The following is a 20,851-nucleotide window of genomic DNA, read 5'->3' as shown; positions in this document are numbered from 1 at the left end:
ATCCACTTTTCTTCATGGTTCTGTTTCTACATCAAACATGTAACTAACACACAGATGTTCTGTTTCACGCTGCCGCTGGAAGAGATACCACGCGTGTGGCCGCGCAGCAAATTTAAAGGGCCCACGCAGGGGAAAAAATTAAAGGCAACATTGAAAAAAATCAGATAGGAATACCTTTTATAACCCATCAGTGAGGGGGAAGCTACGAACAGTGTTTAATGGAGCAGTACTACAAAATGGGCAAGCAGATAAACTTTGATATACAGAAATGCAAAATGTTGCATATTGGACAACATCATTTGATATAAATGCAAAATGATTGGCACAGAGACTGAGAAAGGGAGCTGGGAATAATAGTGGGATTGTTTCTGGCAATGTCTAGCTAGTGTGGTTAGGAAATTTAAAAAGCTAACAAAATGTGGAGATATGCAGCCAGTACAATGGAATACAAATCTACTGAGGTAATGCTGAAGTCTATCAATACATGGTCAGGCCATACCTGGAGCACTGTCGCGATGCTGCCAAAAGGATATCCAAACATTGGGAGAACAAAATTCTTCATGCAAAAGGTGATCATTCTGATCTATGTCTTTACTGAATGAGCTTGCTGAACTGTAATGGGTGCTGTGTACTTTTCTCCATGTCTGCTGCAGCAGTTCTGATGCATATGTTTGTTTTCCAGGTTGTTCCCCCTATTCACCCCGTAGAAAATGTGACATCTTGTTGTGCACCAACAGAATCTACACCAACAAAACCCTGCGGCCAGTCTAGGCCTGTCAATGGAGTGGTCAACAGGTAATTGTGTGTTGGGATTTGGATTGTTCCAGGGTGCAGTTACCACTGTAAAGGGCATGGCCTTTGAACTTCTCTCATTAAACAAAATAGGACTGCAAGGGGTATGACACATGGCTCTAAACTGTTGAAGGGAATGGTTACGGGAGATGTGAGCTCATTATTTACCATCAATTGTGATTGCAGGACGAGAGGACTTGACAAATTTGAAGCAGCAATAAAAATGAAGAAAGAGAGAGAGTGTAGAGCGTATGTGCAGGACACAAAGGCCCAGTCGTATTTTGAGTTTTATAAGTAGGAGCATAGAGTACAAGAGTAAAGAAGTGATACAATTTGAACAAAATATTGGTTAGGCCATGGTTGGAATACTGTGCAGTTTTGGCCACCCACTTTACACAAACGTTCTCGTCGGGGATCAATGGATAGTGATCAGGGATGGCAGTCCTGGCCTTGGGTTGCTCAGGCCAGTCCTCTCAAAAGAATTGCATGAAGCACCAGGGGAGGAGATGCTTGCCCTAAAAGAAAAGGTTAATCTAGGAGTGTGTGTTTGTTCAAAGTATTCCTTATTTATAGAAGGTAATAGTCTGATCGTCCATATGAAACAAAGGGGGACTCAACTTCCATGTAGACTGAGCCATTCAACAGAGACAAACCTGCTGTAGTCTGGAAGATTTGCATCCCAGCAAGGGTTCCCAGCATCAGGCATTTCTCAAACTGGTTTAAAACCAAGCCCCAATCCATTTTCATAACATCACCAGGAAACATGGGGCAGTTCCCTATCGGCCTTAGAACTGGACAAGTGCAACAGCACAAGAGACCGCACTTGATGGTCTCCATGCTGGTAAGAAACTTGCATGGATGTTGCCTGGCCTGCTGAGTTTTTCCAGCATTTTCTGTTATTATGGATCGGATCCTCATTAGATTGCATAGAATTACACAGAATGTACAGCACAGAAACAGGCCATTTGGCCCAACGGGTCCATGTCGATGTTTATGCACCACACGAACCTCCTCCCACCCCTCTTCATCTAACCCTGTGCAGCTTCCTCTTCAATTCATGAGATGGGAGTTGTGTTTGCAGAATTGGGGCAGAATTGTAGCAAGATTTCTGATCCCTCCTTGTAGCTAGCAAGCCCCTGTACTCAGAATCACAGAAACCCCACAGTGCAGATAGAGGCCATTTCGGCCCATCGAGCCTGCACCGACACATATCCCACCCAATCCCCGTAACCCCTACACCAACACACATCCCACCCTATCCCCACGTATTTAATCCCCCTAACACTAAGGGTCAATTTATCACAGCCAATCAACCTAACCCGCACATCTTTGGACTGTGGGAGGAAACCGGAGCACCCGGCGGAAACCCACGCAAACACTGGGAGAATGTGCAAACTCCACACAGACAGTCACCCGAGGCCAGATTCGAACCCGGGTCCCTGGCGCTGTGAGGCAACAGTGCTAACCACTATGCAATACTGTAGCAGAGTCCTGCCGTTTCTGCCCTTTGTTTTTGTTAAAATAAAATTCTACTTTATAAAATGGAGGAGTCAATCCATTGAACAAAATTTACTCCCATTAGACTTTCACTCCACTTTGTCACCGCCTCCTTGAAATTATTCACCCAAGACTTCCCTAAGTGACCTCAGCTTCTGGGAAAGCTGCAGTGGTAGTGACTGATGTGCAGGAGTTGTAGCAACTTGAATGCACAGGACTGAGGTGGGTGGGATGGTATTTGAGACATGATTTTTCAATCAAAGACAAGCTGGATGAATATTGTACTGCTTGCCATTGGATTGTGCACCACGACACTTCACTGTTTGTGAAGGGCAGAAACTGATCATACCAACCTGAGGGAGATGCTGTGTCACAGCATCAAACCGCTGAGAAGTGGCACCAGTTCTGTAGTGTGCCGCCTTTTGTCTTTAAATCTAGCTGAGGCTGAGTGACTTGGCACGCTAGTACAATGCAAAACGGAGTTGGCAAGTTTAACCCAGTAAGGGAATAAAATCTCAGTTTCATGCTCCGACAGCAAAGAAGTCAGTTAGGATAAAATGGGGTGTTTATAATGTTTTTGTTTGTTTCAGTATCAAATGTACTTTTTCCCCTATGCAAATCTTGGCCAAGAAAGTGAGATGATGTGATCTAGGCCAATGCCACCATCACCCACTTACAGGAGCACTCAAGGGCACCATGCCCACACACTTCAGCTTGCACTGCAGAAGCAGACGGTTGCCACTTGGAGCCTCCCCTTAATAGTATCACTGAGACTGAGTGTACACAGTGCAGGGGATTGTGAGCATTAGTGCATGCTCCAGCACTTGGAACACTAGCATGGTGCACTACCAGCATTATACAAAAGGTAATTAGTGTATCATGTTTGTAATCTAGGATTCCAACAGGGCTGCCAAAACCAGTTACTTATAATATCCTTTGTGTTCCTCTGTATTTGTTTTCTGGCAGGGACCACTCCGATGCCTGTATTTAACTGTAGGGACCTGTCGTGCTGATGGAAACATTCCTAATATGCCGCAGTCACCTTTTTGTTAAAGGCTAATAAAGCCATATACCCCAGCAGATAATAAATGGGAATTACACCTGGAGTCATTACATTACCGTAATCCGCAGCTCTGTTCCTGAATGGTGACCTGGTACCTGACAACAGGGTCCCACTGCAAGCGGGTCACTGAAGGTACATCGCATCTGCTGAACCCAGTAGGTGCTTCTGCAGTGCATTCTGGATGTTGCAGCCCATTCTGCCAAAATGGCAGATAATTAAACCCTAATTTGTACAAATCCCAGTGTGCTGCACAATCTTTTGTTGTCTGATGTTTCCATCCAGTACCATTAACACTGAGGATAACTTGCCTGGGAGGCAGCTGGCTGCTATTGGAGTCTCTTTTTGAAAGCACCACTGAGATTCGGGAGCGACTGCAGGGAATTGCGGGCGTGACTCTGCTCCATTCTATGATGCAGCCTCTTAGTATGGTGCGCTGTTAGCCTTGCCATCCCAGAGCATAGCAACTGGGTCTCGGAATTGTGCTCGTTTTTTGTCCTTGCACCCATTTTTATAAATCTATTGACAGAAAAACAAGCCCGAGATCTTGGTTTGTGCTGAAGTTCAGTGATCTGCAGGTACCTGTGTGTTGTCGTCTTTTCCCTGGTGTTGTAGTTTTCTTCTACTGGAAGAAATAAAAAGAACAGCACTGTACCCAATGTGTCCATTGCTCATGATTCTTTACAAATATCAGCGCTAATTATTCTAAAATGATGATTCTGCGACCTGGGGCCCTTGTGGAGGGACAACCGGGAATGGAACTGGGTTTTGTTGTTGAAAATGCAATGGAGAGCTGACTGGCAGGTTTTAAGATGTTGAGGGGGTGGATAATGTAGGAGTAAGCTGTTTAACTGAACTTGGATTTATAACAGGCTTGGTTACGTCTATAGTGCAGCGGTTTGTATGCGGTCTGTGAAAAGATAGAATTGGCAGCTCATCTGGTCTTTTTATTCTATCTCATGTAGTTAAAAACTTTCCCTGTGGAAACGGCCCTCGCCCACCACCACATCATATGGGGGGGGCATCCTTTGAGCTCTTAACCTGTGCTGTGTTGCTGAGGAGGAAGATTTTTGCAGATTTCATGTGTGAATATGTGGTAGATTTCAAATTAAGTTGCCTCTTGTTCATGGCATGGGAGGTTGATTAGGTGATGGTCGTCTGTGTGTAAATTCAACAGTTGAAACAACCTTTGCCTTTTTAACAGTTTGTGCACACTCTATTCCTCCTCGCAGTGTTCACAGCTTACTCCCAGACAACAGTTCCACCGACAGCTCGGATACTGAGGAGCTACTAAATAAAAAGCAGAGGTTGAACGCACTGCCCATACCTCCCGATAACACCTGCATCGCCGCTCGAGTTCGTCCAGTGTTGACCTGTAAAAAACGGAGGCTTGTCAGACCCAACAACGTTCAGCCGCTCAACCGAAAGGTGAGTGCAAAATATTGTAGTGAGTGAAAATGTAACCTTGCTTAACTGCATAATAATTCAGACTACAGGGTCACTTATTTAAAATTGTCACTTGGAGGGAGGAGAGAGTTGGAGCATGAATGCTTTGCCACTAGGAATAGTTGAGATCTTTTAAGGGAAAATTGGATGAAGTAGAGGCAGATGAGAGTGCGAGGCAGTGGAATTAGTTTTGAATTGCTGTAGTAAAACATCAGCACAGACATAAGTGGGCCAAGTGTCATTCTAGGATGGGAATCTCAAAAGCATCACCAGAAGCATTGCATGTATATTGAGGGGAGGAGCGATCATAATATGATAGAATTCTTCATTAAAATGGAGAGTGAAGTAGCTGACTCAGACTCGAGTCCTGAATTTAAATGAAGGAAACTACGATGGTATGAGGCACGAGTTGGCTAGGATGGATTGGGGAACGTTACTTAAAGGGTTGACGGTGGATAGGCAATGGCAAACATTTAAAGATCGCATGGATGAACTATCGAATTTGTTCATCCCTGTTTGGTATAAAAATAAAACAAAAAAGGTGACTCAACCGTAGCTAACAAGGGAAATTAGGGATAGCATAAGATCCAAGGAGAGGACATATAATTTGGCCAGAAAAAGCAGCAAACCTGAGGATTGGGAGCAGTTTAGGATTCAGCAAAGGAGGGCCAAGGGATTAATTAAGAGGGGGGAAATAGATTGAGAGTAAGCTTGCAGGGAACATAAAAACTGACTGTAAAAGCTTCTATAGATATGTGAAGAGAAAACGATTAGTGAAGTCAAGCGTAGGTCCCTTGCAGTCAGAATCGGGAATTTATAATGGGGAACAAAGAAATGGCTGACCAATTACAGGAAACTTTGTGTTATCCGGAGGCTAACTGTCTGGAATACTCGAGCCACCGGCAAAAATCAGGTGCCGTTTTAGTTAGGTTTTTTTTTCTTGTTGCTTTTTTCCTCAACAGTCAAGCTCTGCAAGTTCTGCTGAAGCTGTTGCTAAGCTACAGAGACGCTTGGACTGTTTAGAAGCTGTTGCTAAGCAACAGGGTTTGTTGACAGATATGGAGCTCAGAAGCTTCCGTATCTTTCAACATTAGCGCTGGAGTGTCCGGCAGTTTTGAGGGAACGGCAGCAGCTCGGTCCCGTCGGTGCCGGATAGCACAAAGTTTCCTGTAAATACATACTTTGGTTCTGTCTTCACAAAGGAGGACACAAATAACCTCCCAGAGATGTTGGGGAACATAGGGTCTAATGAGAGGGAGGAATTGAATGAAATCAGTATTTGTAGGGAACTGGTATTAGGGAAATTGACGGGATTGAAGGCCGATAAATCCCCAGGGCCTGATAATCTACATACTAGGGTACTTAAGGAAGTGGCCCTAGAAATAGTAGATGCACTGCTGGTCATATTCCAAAATTCTATAGACTCTGGAACAGTTCCCATGGATTGGAGGGTAGCTAATGTAACCCCACTATTTAAAAAAGGTGGTAGAGAGAAAACGGGGAATTATAGACTGGTAAGCCTGACATCGGTAGTGGGGAAAATGCTAGAGTCCATTATAAAAGATGTAATAGCAGAGCACTTGGAAAACAGTGACAGGATCGGACAAAGTCAACATGGATTTACAAAAGGTAAATCGTGCTTGACTAATCTACTGGAATTTTTTGAGGATGTAACTGGTAGAATTGATGAAGAAGAACCAGTGGATGTGGTGTATTTGGACTTTCAGAAGGCTTTCGATAAGGTCCCGCATAAGAGATTAGCGTGCAAAGTTAAAGCACATGGGATTGGGGGTAAGGTACTGTCTTGGATAGAGAACTGGTTGGCAGACAGGAAGCAGAGAGTTGGAATAAACGGGTCTTTTTCTGAGTGGCAGGCAGTGACTAGTGGGGTACCACAGCGATTGGTACTAGGACCCCAGCTATTCACAATATATATAAATGATCTAGACGAGGGAACTAGATGTAATATCTCCAAGTTTGCAGACGACACAAAGCTGGGTGGGCGTGTATGCTGTGAGGAGGATGCAGAGAAACTCCAGTATGATTTGGACAGGTTGGGTGATTGGGCAGATGCGTGGCAAATGCAGTATAATGTTGATAAATACGAGGTTATCCACTTCGGTGGCAAAAACAAGAAGGCAGATTATTATCTGAACGGCAATAGATTGGGAGAAGGGGAAGTGCAACGAGACCTTGTGCACCAGTCGCTGAAGGTAAGCATGCAGGTGCAGCAGGCGGTTAAGAAGGCAAATGGTAGCGAAAGGATTCGAGTACAGGAACAAGGATGTCTTGCTGCAGTTGTACAGGGCCTTGGTGAGACCACACCTTGAGTATTGTGTGCAGTTTTGGTCACCTTATCTGAGGAAGGATGCTGTTACCATGGAGAGAGTGCAGCGAAGATTCACCAGACTGATACCTGGGATGGCAGGAATGATGTATGAGGAGCGATTGGGTTGATTAGGCTTATATTTGCTAGAGTTTAGAAGAATGAGAGGGGATCTCATTGAAACTTATAAAATTCTAACAGGACTAGACAGACTAGATGCAGGAAGGATGTTCCCGATGGCGGGGGAGTCCAGAACCAGGGATCACAGTCTAAGGATAAGGGGTAAGCCATTTAGGACAGAGATGAGGAGGAATTTCTTCACCCAGAGAGTGGTGAACCTGTGGAATTCTCTACCACAGAAGGCAGTTGAGGCCAATTCATTAAATATATTCAAGAAGGAGTTAGATATATTTCTTAAGGCTAAAGGGATCAAGGGATATGGGGAGAAAGCATGGACAGGGTACTGAATTTGGACGATCAGCCATGGTCTCATTAAATGGCGGAGCAGGCTCGAGGGGCCGAATGGCCTACTCCTGCTCCTATCTTCTATGAGAGCTTGGGCATAGGTTATTGGATTAAATTCTCAAAAAAATGAGAAACTTAATGGCCTGCTTGGTTAGTGATGCATGTTGGGGTATTCCATCCATCACGGTAGCAATGAACACCTCATGGCTTGTTGCTCATATTAATCCACTGCTGTGTCCTGGATTCTTGACAAAACTGTACCTGATCCAAGTACAGAAATCTGGGACCATTCCCACTGATTTGGCAATCCTGAAGCAGCAAGAACCTTGCTTTATCTTTGAGTAATTTTCTACCCTTCCCTTCTCAAGGTGCTGATTGCTACTGGGGTTTCCAGGGCAGACCTCTGATCCCTCCTCCAATGTGTATGTCTCAATTGCAAGTGTTGTCTGGCACTTCGACCGTGGGGCTTCACTGCTGAGCCAAATCCTATGCACTTTCCAGCAAGCCTGACTGGACAGAAAACACTGGCTGAATCCTACCCCACGCCCCAATTGGTGCACGTTTCTCTGCTTGTACTGGAGTGGATCTCGAGCCGGTCTGAACTCACAGTTCCTGTTTTTTTTTTTTGCAATGGGACACCCAGGGCTTCAACATGGTGTGGCAGGGAGAGTGTCCATGCTCAATAGCCTCCAGTTAGTTCAAAAATTGGTGTTTTTTAAGTCAAATATTTAAAGGTAACATTTACTTCTATACCTTCGCCCTGAAGGTAGTTGGGTTCATTTATTTGAAAAAGAGACGACTTTGATGTGACCTAGTTGAAGTTTTCAAGATTGAAGGCAATTAACAAAACTGAACCGAGGAAATCATGTGGTGAAGGGTTCGAATCCCAGTGAACACGAGTTGAAAATGAGTAAGCTAGGACTAAGGGGAAGTCGGTCTTGGGCAGTTTAGTTCTGGTGGAAGTTGAAGCAAACAATACAGATGGGGTCAAGAGGCAGCTACATTTATTTCTGGCTCATTTCTGGAATTAAAAGGAATCCGGGTATTATTTTGGGTTGGGGATTATGGTGAGAAGGTGGTTAGTTGGGGTTGGGAGATACAAGAAGGTGGTTGATTTGGGGATATGGGGGTGGTTGGGTGGACTATATTGGGCCGATTAGTTGGCATTTGGAGAATTTTTTTTTCATTCTAGGGATATGGGCGTTGCTGGCAAGGCCGGCATATATTGCCCACCTTTGGTTGCGCTCGCGAAGATGCTAGTGGGCCACCTTCCTAAACTACTGCAGTCTGTGCGGCGAATAATGCTGTTCGGTGGGGAACTCGAGGATTTTGACCCAATGAAAGAATGTTACATGTCCAAGTCATTGGGTGGTTAGTTGGGATTGGAGACCGAGAGATGATTAGTTGGGATTGGGGATATTGGGGTGGATAGTTAGGATTAGGAGACGTGTGGTGGTTAGTTGGGCTAAGGAGACAGAGGAGTGGTTGGTTGGGGTCGGGACTATGAGGTTGTCAGTTGGGGATGTACTACTGTTGTACCTGTTATGTGGAGAAACTAGACAAATTGGGATTGTTTTCCTTTGAGCAGAAATGTTTAAGGGGAGATTTAATAAAGGTGTTCAAAATCATTAGGGGTTTTGATAGAGTAAATAAGGAGTAACTGTTTCCAGTGGCAGGAGGGTTGGTAACCAGAGATTTAAGATAGTTGGCAAAAGAACCGGGGCGAGATCAGATTTTTTTTAAAGCCACAAGTTGGTACAAGCAGGAATGCATCGCCTGAAAGAGCAGATTCAATAATAACTTTCAAAAGAGAATTGGCTAAATACTTGAAAACAAAAAATTTGCAGGGCTATGGGGAGAGTGCAGGGGAGTGGGACTAATTGGCTAGCTCTTTCAAAGAGCAGGTACGATGGGCCGAATGGCCACCTCCTTCTGTGCTGTATGATTCTAGGATGTTCTGTAAGTTAGTTTCTGGATGTGTGCATGTTCAGTCGGAGCAACTGATAACTCTTGGTTTTGGAAGGTTAGATGTGTCTTGTCTTCCTAGTTGCTCCCTGTGCATTGATTTGTTACTATTTATAATTTTTGCATGTTGTCTACCAATGAAAGGTGTCCCCATCCTCCTCCTTCCTACATTCTCCTCTGCTAAACCCTTGCCATGGCCACTGCCTCTGCTCCCTGGCCAGTGCTGTCGAGGGCTACATGGTAGGGACAGATTATTGACTTCTCCCTCTCCCCTCATACTGCAAAGAGGCACTGAGTGACTACCTGGGGTCTTCCTACACAGTGTGACTGCTTGCTTCCCACCCTGACCAGTTTTGGGCTTAGCCTGGTTTTTAGAATGGCTGCCCAATCACCACTCATGTTGAAGTGGGATTAATTAGTAGGATTTTCGATAAAGTTTCAATGACTGCAAAATGAAGAAAACTTGTACCTTGATTCGCCCACTGTGCCCTGTCCCTGTCCTGCTCCATTAGGCCAATGTCAGGATCTCGGCAGGGTGAGAGTTGAGTCCTGTGCATCTGCACACAAACCAGGCATCATTGGTAGCTAGGGAGATGCAGCGAGCCGCATTATGGAGGATTTTGTGTACTGCCCATAGTAATTTAATATTTAGTGCAAAAGCTGTGCTGCAACCTATAAACTGTTAACCATACACCCAAACAGTGCTGTGTATTCTCTTGTATGCATTACATTGTACAGCATTTACTGCCGATCATCATTGTGTTGATTCTTTTTCCTTTGCCTGTTTGCAGACCCAGCGCCCTCTTACAGTGCGATGTAACTGTGACGTCACAACTTCGTGTATTATGTGTGGCTCCAAGAATTCTGAGTCACAAGAGAATCAGTATGACATGCCCGTGTCAGAACGGCTAGCGCTGTTAGATCCCTGTCTACACCCGGTCCTCTCGGTCTCTGATGGTAAGTCTCTAAAGGCTGCAACTCCACCTGTGTGATGGATGCAGATGAAAGCATGAGTTATGTTACTGAAGTAATGAGTGTCATTACCTGGTCTGAGAGTGATGTGATTTTACTGGATTTTTGGCTTTGAAAAACTTGTGTACTGCAGAATGTATTCTAGTTAGCACAATGTGTGTGCCAGTTTATGATCGAATTGCAGTGTGTTCCAGATTGTATTCCAGTTACACAACATGCTCCCGCTTGTGTTCCACTTTGTATTCTACTTGTACAGCATGGTTCAGTTTGTATGCTAGCTACAGAACATGTCGATTCCAGTTTGTTGGTAATTAGTGTCAGTGCTCCAGGTTGTTACCTAGTTACACTGTCTGTATTCCAGTTTGTGTTGCAGTTACACGCCGTGTCGCTGTTTGTATTCTAGTTGCACAGCATGTGGTCCAGTTTCTACTCTGGTTGCAGTGTTCCACCAGTTACCTTGTGCACGTGTCCTCATTACACACTGGGTTTTTCTGTCAGCTTTATCCACTTGTCCTTTTTATTAAGATACTGACTCCATGCTCGGGCGGGTTCCATGCGCCTGCCATCCTCCAGTATCTTACCAGGTGGCTACTTTTAATGTGTGTGAGTCCAGACACAGTGTCAGTGGACCATTTGACCACAGGAAGCTCCTGATATATGGCCAAATGTGCCCTTTGTAGCAGGAATCCCTGTATTGCGGTGAAGTGTAGGAGCCCAGTCTGATTTCTCCCTTCTCTAGTCCAAGGATCCTGATGCCACCTACCCTCCTAAAATCTCCCCAGGCGCAGATCAGGTCACTCAGGAACTGAGACCCTCAAATCTGTTGGTCTATTATAAATTCTGGGTCTTGCCATAGATATTCTCTCGAATACAGCAGTGTTGGTCACTCTCGTAAGCAGTCTAAGTGTCTTGGGCACTCCGCTAACGAAAACCTCCGCCGTGGCTCAGTGGGCAGCACCCTTGCCTCTGAGTCGGAAGGTTGTGGGTTTAAGCCCCAACCAGGGACTTGAGCACATAATCTAGGCTGACTTTTCAATGCCATACTGAGGGGAGCTGTGTTGTCAGAGGTGCTGTCTTTCAGATGAGATGTTAAACCAAGGCCTTGACTGTCCTCTCAGTTGGACGTAAAAGATTCCATGGCACTATTTGAAGAACAGGGGAGTTCTCCTCAGTGTCCTGGCCAACATTTAACACTCAACAAACATCACAAACAGATTATCTTGGTCATTTATTATCACAGGGTGCTACTGACTGCATGTGCTCCACATTGATGACTATCTGTATGGTGTTCACATGAGGCACCTGATTTACATTTTATCAGTAACCAAGTTACTGAGTTATGGTCAGCACCATGAATGGGATATGGACTGTATCCCAAGGCTCCATCAGGTTTTCATACCCCGAGTTAGGTAAATAATCAGAATGGTAAGACATTAGAGTTAAATTGAAAATTAATAGGAGAGGGAATGGAGATTGGAAGGATTGCAAAATGCTTCTGGCGGTGTTACAACAAAACCACTTCACTACCCTCCGCCGTGGATTCTCGTATCTGAACGATCAATGTTTCACAGTGATGTCATCACACAGAGATACCCGCACACAGGCCTGCGTGATATTTCCACTCATCGTCAATTAACAATGGCCCAGAAATTCGGGTCGGGGGCTTCCCGCGGGTGCAAGCCTCCGACCTGCACTTACCGACTGGCTGTTGAGCTGTGGGCCCGTGTGGGATTCCGATCCTGGGCCTGCTCCAACTGCCGGCGCACAGGGCTTGCGTATCCCAGGGGCGCAGTTAGTTCAAAGCGTCCCCTGGGATCACGTGGGCCACGGAGAGCCAATGGTTGCAGGGAATCTGTATTCATAGATTTGACAGGAAGAGCTGTCAAATTTATGAATATAGTTCAGCCCCAAAACATCACTAAAACTTCAAATAAATTTCGGGAAAAAAATCACATTTTTAAAATAACTATAAATTACATAAAATAACTATTTTAAACAATAATTTAAATTTTTGAAAGAATTAATTACACTTTTTCTAACGGGGCTAAAAAATAAACATACCTTTAAAGTATTTAAAAATAATAAACCTGTGGAAAAAAAAATGTTTTAATTTTACTTAATTCACCACTTACCTTGTTAAAAGCAGGCCTTGCGACTGCTTTTTATAAGCGTAGCTCCTGGAGACTTACCTTCCCGGAAAAACCGGCAATAAAAACGGAAGTTCCAGGCGTACGCGCTGCGTCTCCGGCGCACGCGTCGACCTGTGAACTCCTTCCTTTAAGAGAACGGAAGTTCCGGTTTCCCGCGCATGCGCAGTGCATGCACAAAACCGGCCCTTTCGTTGGGCCTACGGGTGAGTACCCAGCGCGTACTCACCCGTGGGGACCCGAATTTCTGGGCCAATGGGATTGCATATACAGAGTAAGGGGGTTAAGAGACAAGCTGAGCGCTTGTTCCTTTTGTTTCTCGGGAGATGAAAGCAGAACCAGAAATCAAATAAAACAAACTGGAAATGCACAGCGGTTTACCTGTGTCTGTAAAAAGAAACGGCAGGTTAATGTTTCCGGTGGGACAAGGGTCTCTAAAAATGTTAGCCTCTGTCTCTCTCCGCCAACTGCTGTATACATTCATTTATCCAGAACCCACTTACATTTCTGTCGAATATGTTTATCGGATGGGCTACAAAATGAGATAATTGTTGGAGCTGGTCACATAAGCATCTCAAACTGGTGAATGTTGTGTTGTTTGAACCAGCAGCATTATATAAACAGGAATGGCTCTCTTCAGCCTCTGGGGCAGTGTTGTGCTCTCACCTGTTAGGGCCCCACCTTGTGGCTGAAAAGGGATCTGCAGTTTAAAGGCTATATCAGAAATAAGCAGGGTGGGCTGCTCTCTCGCACTGTTCAAATGATCATGTTCTGATTTTGAGATTGTGTTTGAAAGGAACAGTGGCTGCTGTTTTCTTGCCTGATCTTTGAAAAGCTGTTACTGGAGGTTTATGGAATAGTTTATTCCCCCACCCATGCCAAAAACATCACCGCGCTTCAACCAACATCTCTGCAATAGATTGAACACAGACCTTTTCTGCACCACTCGAGCACACCACCTGGTGGCTACACCCTGCAGCTGCAATGAGAGATCTGTGTGCCTTCTCCACTGGGAGCAGGATAACGTGACGCAAGGAAGCAAACGACCATCTGGGCTGGGATTCGGATACAATTCCGAAAGGTTTCTGATGGTTCTTCTAGTTTTGGATTGAGAACTTTGGGTGGGGAGGCCTTCATTCGGCCTTCATTCGACACGCATCAAAATACTGTAAAGATAATTACTTCTGCATACTATATATTTCACTTTTTTTGTCCTAACGCTAACCATTTAAACCACATGACCTATATAAAAGCACGACAGCATCTAGGGAATCAGTCCCGTTAATGTGTTCCTGTCCTGGTTATTTGCCTTCTCTATTCTCGGGTAAGGTTAGAGGGGGTGTACAGTTTAAGTTGGTGTGCTGCCTTTCTGGCAAGCTGGTTCACTTGATGTTAACGGGGGTGAATGTGCTTTTAGGACTGTCTCATTGTGTGGTTTAAATGGCTAGTGACAGCTCAAAAAGGATGTATTATTCCAGAGACCCTCACAGAGAAAAATAATGCAGACACAAAACAATGCCTTTTCTGGGTGTGTGTTTGAAATTCTAGCTCTGACTTACTCAGCTTTGTAGCGACATATTTGTTACCAGATACTTCAGCACTCTGCTGGTAAGACAACATCATGGAAACCAAGGAAGCAATGGGCATTTCCAGTAAATTGTTGATCCTGAGAATTGGAAGGATGGTTATATTTTTTTTGTCTCCTCAGATATTCCACTGAACATGCACTTCCAGCCTGTACTGAAAGGTCATTGGTTAAATAAATCACTGGACAAGAATAAAGCCTCCAAAAAGCTCTCGTTAAAACACAAAGGCTTGTTAACAGCCAGCCTGTCAGATCCATCGCACAAAGCACGGCAAAAACTGGCCAACTCCATACTCAGCTCAGCCAGTAAGTATTCAGGTCGGTGTCGCGTGTGTCTGCCTGAGGCATCTTTGTTGCTTGTCTCAGAAATGCAGCAAAGATACATTATGGTAACAAAGCAAACACTTCTTCTAAACATCAAGTACAAAGAGCTTCCAATATCTAGGCTTTGCGACTAGTCCCATCCATTAACAGTTGACCCCTTTGCCCCGGCCCCATTTCAGCAACAGTACATCTGTATTGACGAGGTACTTTATTTATACTTTCTACCATGAACAGAGGACGCAGATGTAGGGTGAATAGCAAAAGAGCCAGAGGTGACATCAGGACATTTTTGTTTTTACACTGAGCAGTGATAGAAAAATAGGAGCAGGAGTCGGCCATTCGGCCCATCGAGCCTGCTCCACCATTCAATATGATCATGGCTGATCCTCTATCTCAATACCATATTCCCGCGCTCTCCCCATACCCCTTGATGCCTTTTGTGTCTAGAAATCTTATCTATCTCCTTCTTAAATATATTCAGTGACTTGGCATCCACAGCCTTCTGTGGTAGAGAATTCCACAGGTTCACCACCCTCTGAGTGAAGAAATTTCTCCTCATCTCAGTCCTAAATGTCCTACCCCATATCCTGAGACTGTGACCCCTCGTTCTAGACCCCCCAGCCAGGGGAAACATCCTCCCTGCGTCCAGTCTGTCTAGCCCTGTCAGAATGTTATACATTTCAATGAGATCCCCTCTCATTCTTCTAAACTCTAGTGAATACAGGCCTAGCCGACCCGATCTCTCCTCATCCGACAGTCCTGCCATCCCAGGAATCAGTCTGGTGATCGGGAATACACTGCCTGAAAGGGTGGTGGCAGCAGATTCAGTAGTAACTTTCAAAAAGGAATTGGATAAATACTTGAAAAGGAAAACGTTGCAGGGCTTTGGGGAAAGAGAAGGACTAATTGAATAACTCTTTCAAAGAGCTGGCCAGGCAAGGTGAGCTGAATGGCCTTCTGTGCTGTAGTATTGTGTAAGTGTGGGGTATTCAGTGTGGTAACACTGGGGTTAACTGGCAGCATTGAACTGTATATTTAAAGAAAAATAGCAAAGCAGTAGTCAATACTGGGGAGTGAGTTTAGGTCAGAATTGAATATAATCCCAGGTTTCAGATGCTGAGTCAAGTAATTGACTACCAGAAGTGGTTCACCCTTCACTGGGGAAAATACCCTGTACAGATTCACTTAGCAGCAAAAGCTCCTCACCGATCCAGTACTCCTTAAACTTCAGCTCGTCCAAAACTCTGCCCATATCCTAACTTACACCGAGCACCATTCACCTATCACCCCTTTGCTCGCTGACCTGCATTAGCTTACGGTCCGTCAGCGTGTCGAATTTAAAATTGTCATCATTGTGTTCAAATTCCTTCATGGCTTCACCCTTCCCGATCTCTCTAATCTCCTCCAGCCCTATAAGCTTTCAAGATCTCTGCCCGCCTCCAGTTCTGGCATTTTGCACATACCTGAGTTTAATTGCTCCACCATTGGCAGCCGTGTCTTCAGCTGCCAGGGCCCTAAGCTCTGGAATTCCCTCCCTAAACCTTGTCCACCTTTTTTAAGACGCTCCTTAAAACCTCCTTCTTTGACCAAGCTTTTGGCCACCTGCCCCAATCTCCCCTTATGTGGCTCCGTGTCAGATTTTGATTGATAATTGCTGCTGTGAAGAGCTGTGGATATTTTATTACATTAAAGGTGCTATATAAGTACAAGTTGTTATGTGTTGGGTTTATTCAAGTGATTAACTTCGTCGTTTTCTTGTGTTGAAGCTGAGGTTCAGTTCAGTTGTTGTCCACTGCCCTTCCAAAGTTCCAAGTTTTTACCATTACCTGAGATGGGGCCTGTTTGTGTTGCACCGAAAGCCTTCCTGGTTTTCACAATCTGAGGCTGGGATGTTGTTGGTGTGAAGTGGGATTAACTCATGGACCAGTCAATCAGATTGAGCCTGGTGTTAGAGAAATGGCTGCCTCAGTTTCTGCTGCTTGTTTTTAACAAGTGATTACACAGAAGGAGTCAGGAGGTGGATGCAAGTATCGGACCTGGCGCAAGTGCATGCATATTGAGTTATTGTGTGTTTATGCTTCATTGCAGAGTATACCCACAGTAAGAATCGTGCAGAGAAGACATTTAAACAGCACTTTGATGATTTACTGTCTGTCTCTAAGCTGGAGAGTACTCCTGTGCAGGAAAAATTCCTGAACAAGAAGAGGCAGCGAGAGCTCTCGGCAGAACTAATGGAAGGTACGCCCTGGGTTTGCATCAATTGTAAATCATTTAGAGGGGAGGAGAAACAAAAAGAAAGTGCAAAGGGATAACTTTGTTTCTGTGCACCGTGTTTAAACAGTGATTTTAGCCACTGCTTCATATTGTGGAAACGGAGGCACTAAGGACCAGCACATGGATACCACAATATGCCACAGGAAGAAGTGACACTCAATCGCTCACTGTAGCAGAGACTCTGCCATTTCCACCAGGATCCTGCTCTTTCCACTCAGCTGGACGTTTGATTGGATGCTCACCAATCACATGGCTCTGACAATGCTGATACTAGGCAGGTGTGTGCCAAGTCCACTGAAAGCACCCAGCACGTTTGTAGATTGTGACCTGCCAAAGTGCAGGTCTGTGCTGATGTGTGCCACGTGTTAGTATCAATATGCTAAATGACCCTGGTAACAACATTCCTCCTTAGTGTATTTCTATCAACAAATATCCATCCTCAGCATTATACTCATTATCCAGCATTCAGAATCAAAGCTCCGGAATCATCGCGTGTGCCATAATTTCTAGGAGACTTTGTGCGAGGTTGAAAGTAGATGTTTACGTGCTGTTAATTTTCATAATTCACAGCTGAAGTCACGCAGCTTGTAACACAGACTGCAGACCTGGCGGTCTGTCTGTATTCACTCAATGGGAGTAAAGCAGCTTATATTCAAGGAGGAGTGAGTGAGTGAGTCGGGTTTTGTATTTCCTATTCTCGTTGCACAAGCACTTTGTCAGCAAGTTTTGTGGGTCTGGAGAATTGGTGGAACGTGCTGACATATTTGGTTATTTTTGAATGCATTTTAAAGGGTGGGGCTTGGCAGGACCATGTGAGAAGTTTTCTTTTCCCTGTGTGTTTAATATAAAACCCATCGGCATGTTTGGGTCTCCAACCAAATTACTGAGAGATACGTAGAGATTCTGTTTGCTCGATGGGAAGTGTACACTCTCCCCGTTGGGGGACATGTTACTGACCAAAGTCCAGAACACTTGGGTGCCCTGAAACGTCAGCCTTTCCCAACATGCACCTAACTGTGTGCAGGGATACTGCTGGAGTTTAACCAGCTAAAACCAGTCATTCTATTAACACCCAGCACTGGTGAGCACATAGAAACATAGGAGCAGGACTAGGCCATTCGGCCCCTTGAGCCTGCTCTGCCATTCAATGAGATCATGGCTGATCATCCAAATTCAGTACCTTGTCCCTGCCTTCTCCCCATATCCCCTGATCCCTTTAGCCTTAAGAAATATATCTAACTCTTTCTTGAATATATTTAATGAATTGGCCTCAACTGCCTTCTGTGGTAGAGAATTCCACAGGTTCACCACTCTCTGGGTGAAGAAATTCCTCCTCATCTCTGTCCTAAATGGTTTACCTCTTATCCTTAGACTGTGACCCCTGGTTCTGGACTCCCCCGCCATCGGGAACACCCTTCCTGCATCTAGTCTGTCTAGTCCTGTTAGAATTTTATAAGTTTCAATGAGATCCCCTCTCATTCTTCTAAACTCTAGCGAATATAAGCCTAATCGACCCAATCTCTCCTCGTACGTCATTCCTGCCATCCCAGGTATCAGTCTGGTGAATCTTTGCTGCACTCCTTCCATGGCAAGAACATCCTTCCTCAGATAAGGCGACCAAAACTGCACACAATACAACTGCAGCAAGACATCCTTGTTCTTGTACTTGAATCCTCTCGCTGTGAAGGCCAACATACCATTTGCCTTCCTAACTAGCAGGACTAGTTGCGAAGGCTGTTAAAGTGTATGGGATCTTTGGCTTTCTTAATAGAGAATAGAGTACAAAAGCAAAGAAGTTATGCTAAACCTTTTATAAAAGCCAGGTTATGCCTCAGCTTGAGTATTGTTTTCAATTCTGGGCAGCACACTTTAGGAAGGGTGTCAAGGCCTTGGCAAAGCTGCAGTGGAGATTTACTCGGAATGGTACCGGGGGATGAAGGACTGCAGTTATGTGGAGACTGGAGAAACTGGGTTTATTCTCCTTAGAGCAGCGAAGGTTAAGAGATTTGATCGAGATGTTCAGAATGATTTTGATAAGAGTAAAGAAGCATCAACAGTTTCCAGTGGTAGAAGTGTCAGTAACCAAATAACACCGATTTAAGGTGCTTGGTGAAAGAAGCAGAGGAAAACCTGTTTTTACACGGTGAGTTGTGATCTGGAATGCACTGCCCGAAAGGGTGGTGGGAGCAGATTCACTAGTAACATTCAGAAGGGATTTGGATAAGTAGTTGAAGGGAAAGAATGTACAGGGCTGCTGTGAACACGCAGGGGAATGGTATTAATTAGCTAGCTCTACCAAAGAGCTGGACAGGCACGATGGGCCGAATGGGCTCCTTCTGTGCTGTATCATTCTATGAGGCAACAGCACCATGAACAGCCCATTTCGAACCTCCAGGCCACAAACTTCAAACAGAGCAAACCAGCGAGTGAGACATGGAGCAAATATGACTGAGCTGGCAAGTCTTCATGGATGACCCGGGCCTGGGGGGGAGGGACACAGCGTGGACACTCCTGCATTCGGGCATTGTTGTGCCGGGTGAGAGTAAATCAACCCCCAGTGACGGGTCCTATTACTGACCCCATTCACTTTGCTGCTGTGGTTGAGGTGACGCTGGCCCAGAATCTGTTGTTGCAGCACGTGGCAGTGAATTATTTCATCAGTGGTAATCAAGGTTTGAAATAACAGCAGCACATGCACTTGAACATGCCGAGTTGTTCAGAACTTTTGTTTTTGTCTTTTTTTGCAGCTAGACAGGCCCTGTCAGACATGGGGAGTCCATACGGTTCTACGATTAGCTCTCACACTTCAGTCCACAGCCCATTGCTGCGGCAACTGTCCACATCATCAGAGAGCTCCGCACCGAGCACGACCAACACACCGAGTGTGGCGTCCGCACTGGTAAGGAGGGGATTTTATACAGGATAAATGGAACATTGTAAGGCAAGCAATGAGTTTCTATTAAAGCAGGGAACAAATTACACCAGTTTTGTGCTCACGGTGTTAGTGTCAGTGCTGGGAGCAGAACACTTCCCACATCAATAATGGATGTGTTTTGGCAATTGTTTTATCTTTCAGACGCTCGTGGTGTTGCTGTCCCGGCTGCAATTGACTGCAGGTGCAGGGACGTTGTGCTAGCCCACAGTGTCCCCCTATACCTTCTAGTTAAAATTTCTATTTTATTTTTTGACTTGTTAGAATCTCCGAGTTTAATCTTCTGCACTAGTTCAGCTGTCTGAATCCTAAACCCAGAGCCAACGGAAAGACAAGTCCTTCCAGCGCAAAATGCTGGATATAGTTCTCTTGTACATATTTGCTCCTCCCTGAAGGTGCTGACTCTTGCTGGCACACACCGTCATGCTTCCCAGCACCTTGCTCAACTTATCGTCAATGTGTTTCAACCCAGTGAAGGCTGGCACGCTTAGCATCCATGGATTGTGCTCAGTCCTGTCTCTGATGCACACCCTCCCTCCCGTGCCCCCTCCCGTACATACCAACCAACACTCACTCACTCTCACTCTCTGTCACTCCAGTACCACGACTCTCTCTCTCTCTCTCTCTCTCTCTCACACTCACTCACTCCAGTACCACGACACACTCTCTCTCTCTCTCTCTCTCTCCCCAGTACCACGACTCTCTCGCTCTCTCTCGCTCTCTCTCTCGCTCGCTCTCTCTCACTCTCTCTCGCTCTCTCTCGCTCTCTCTCTCGCTCTCTCTCGCTCTCTCTCGCTCTCTCTCTCGCTCTCTCTCTCTCTCTCTCTCTCTCTCGCTCTCTCTCTCTCTCTCTCTCGCTCTCTCGCTTTCTCTCTCTCGCTCTCTCTCGCGCTCTCTCTCTCGCGCTCTCTCTCTCGCGCTCTCTCTCTCGCTCTCTCTCGCTCTCTCTCTCTCGCTCTCTCTCTCGCTCTCTCTCGCTCTCTCTCGCTCTCTCTCGCTCTCTCTCGCTCTCTCTCGCTCTCTCTCGCTCTCTCTCGCTCTCTCTCTCTCTCGCTCTCTCTCTCGC

At 45.3% G+C, this 20,851-nt stretch overlaps 1 protein-coding gene across 2 annotated transcripts in view; it reads left to right on the top strand.

The window, feature by feature from the left end:
• kansl1b (KAT8 regulatory NSL complex subunit 1b) overlaps positions 1-20,851 on the top strand; it is a 223,926-nt gene that overhangs the window by 180,167 nt on the left and 22,908 nt on the right. For both annotated transcript variants that reach the window (XM_085966680.1, XM_085966679.1), the window contains exons 6-11: positions 683-795; positions 4,582-4,777; positions 10,343-10,508; positions 14,379-14,561; positions 16,668-16,817; positions 19,601-19,752. In XM_085966680.1, coding sequence (XP_085822806.1) covers positions 683-795; positions 4,582-4,777; positions 10,343-10,508; positions 14,379-14,561; positions 16,668-16,817; positions 19,601-19,752 — 960 coding nt within the window. The remainder of the gene's footprint in view (positions 1-682; positions 796-4,581; positions 4,778-10,342; positions 10,509-14,378; positions 14,562-16,667; positions 16,818-19,600; positions 19,753-20,851) is intronic.

Source organism: Somniosus microcephalus, chromosome 24 (genome assembly GCF_052327205.1).
Source record: "Somniosus microcephalus isolate GS21.2 chromosome 24, FLI_Smic_1.0, whole genome shotgun sequence".
In the NCBI taxonomy this organism is placed as follows: domain Eukaryota; kingdom Metazoa; phylum Chordata; class Chondrichthyes; order Squaliformes; family Somniosidae; genus Somniosus; species Somniosus microcephalus.
Note: the sequence above shows the minus strand (reverse complement) of the source record. Positions and strands in the feature narration are given on the sequence as shown.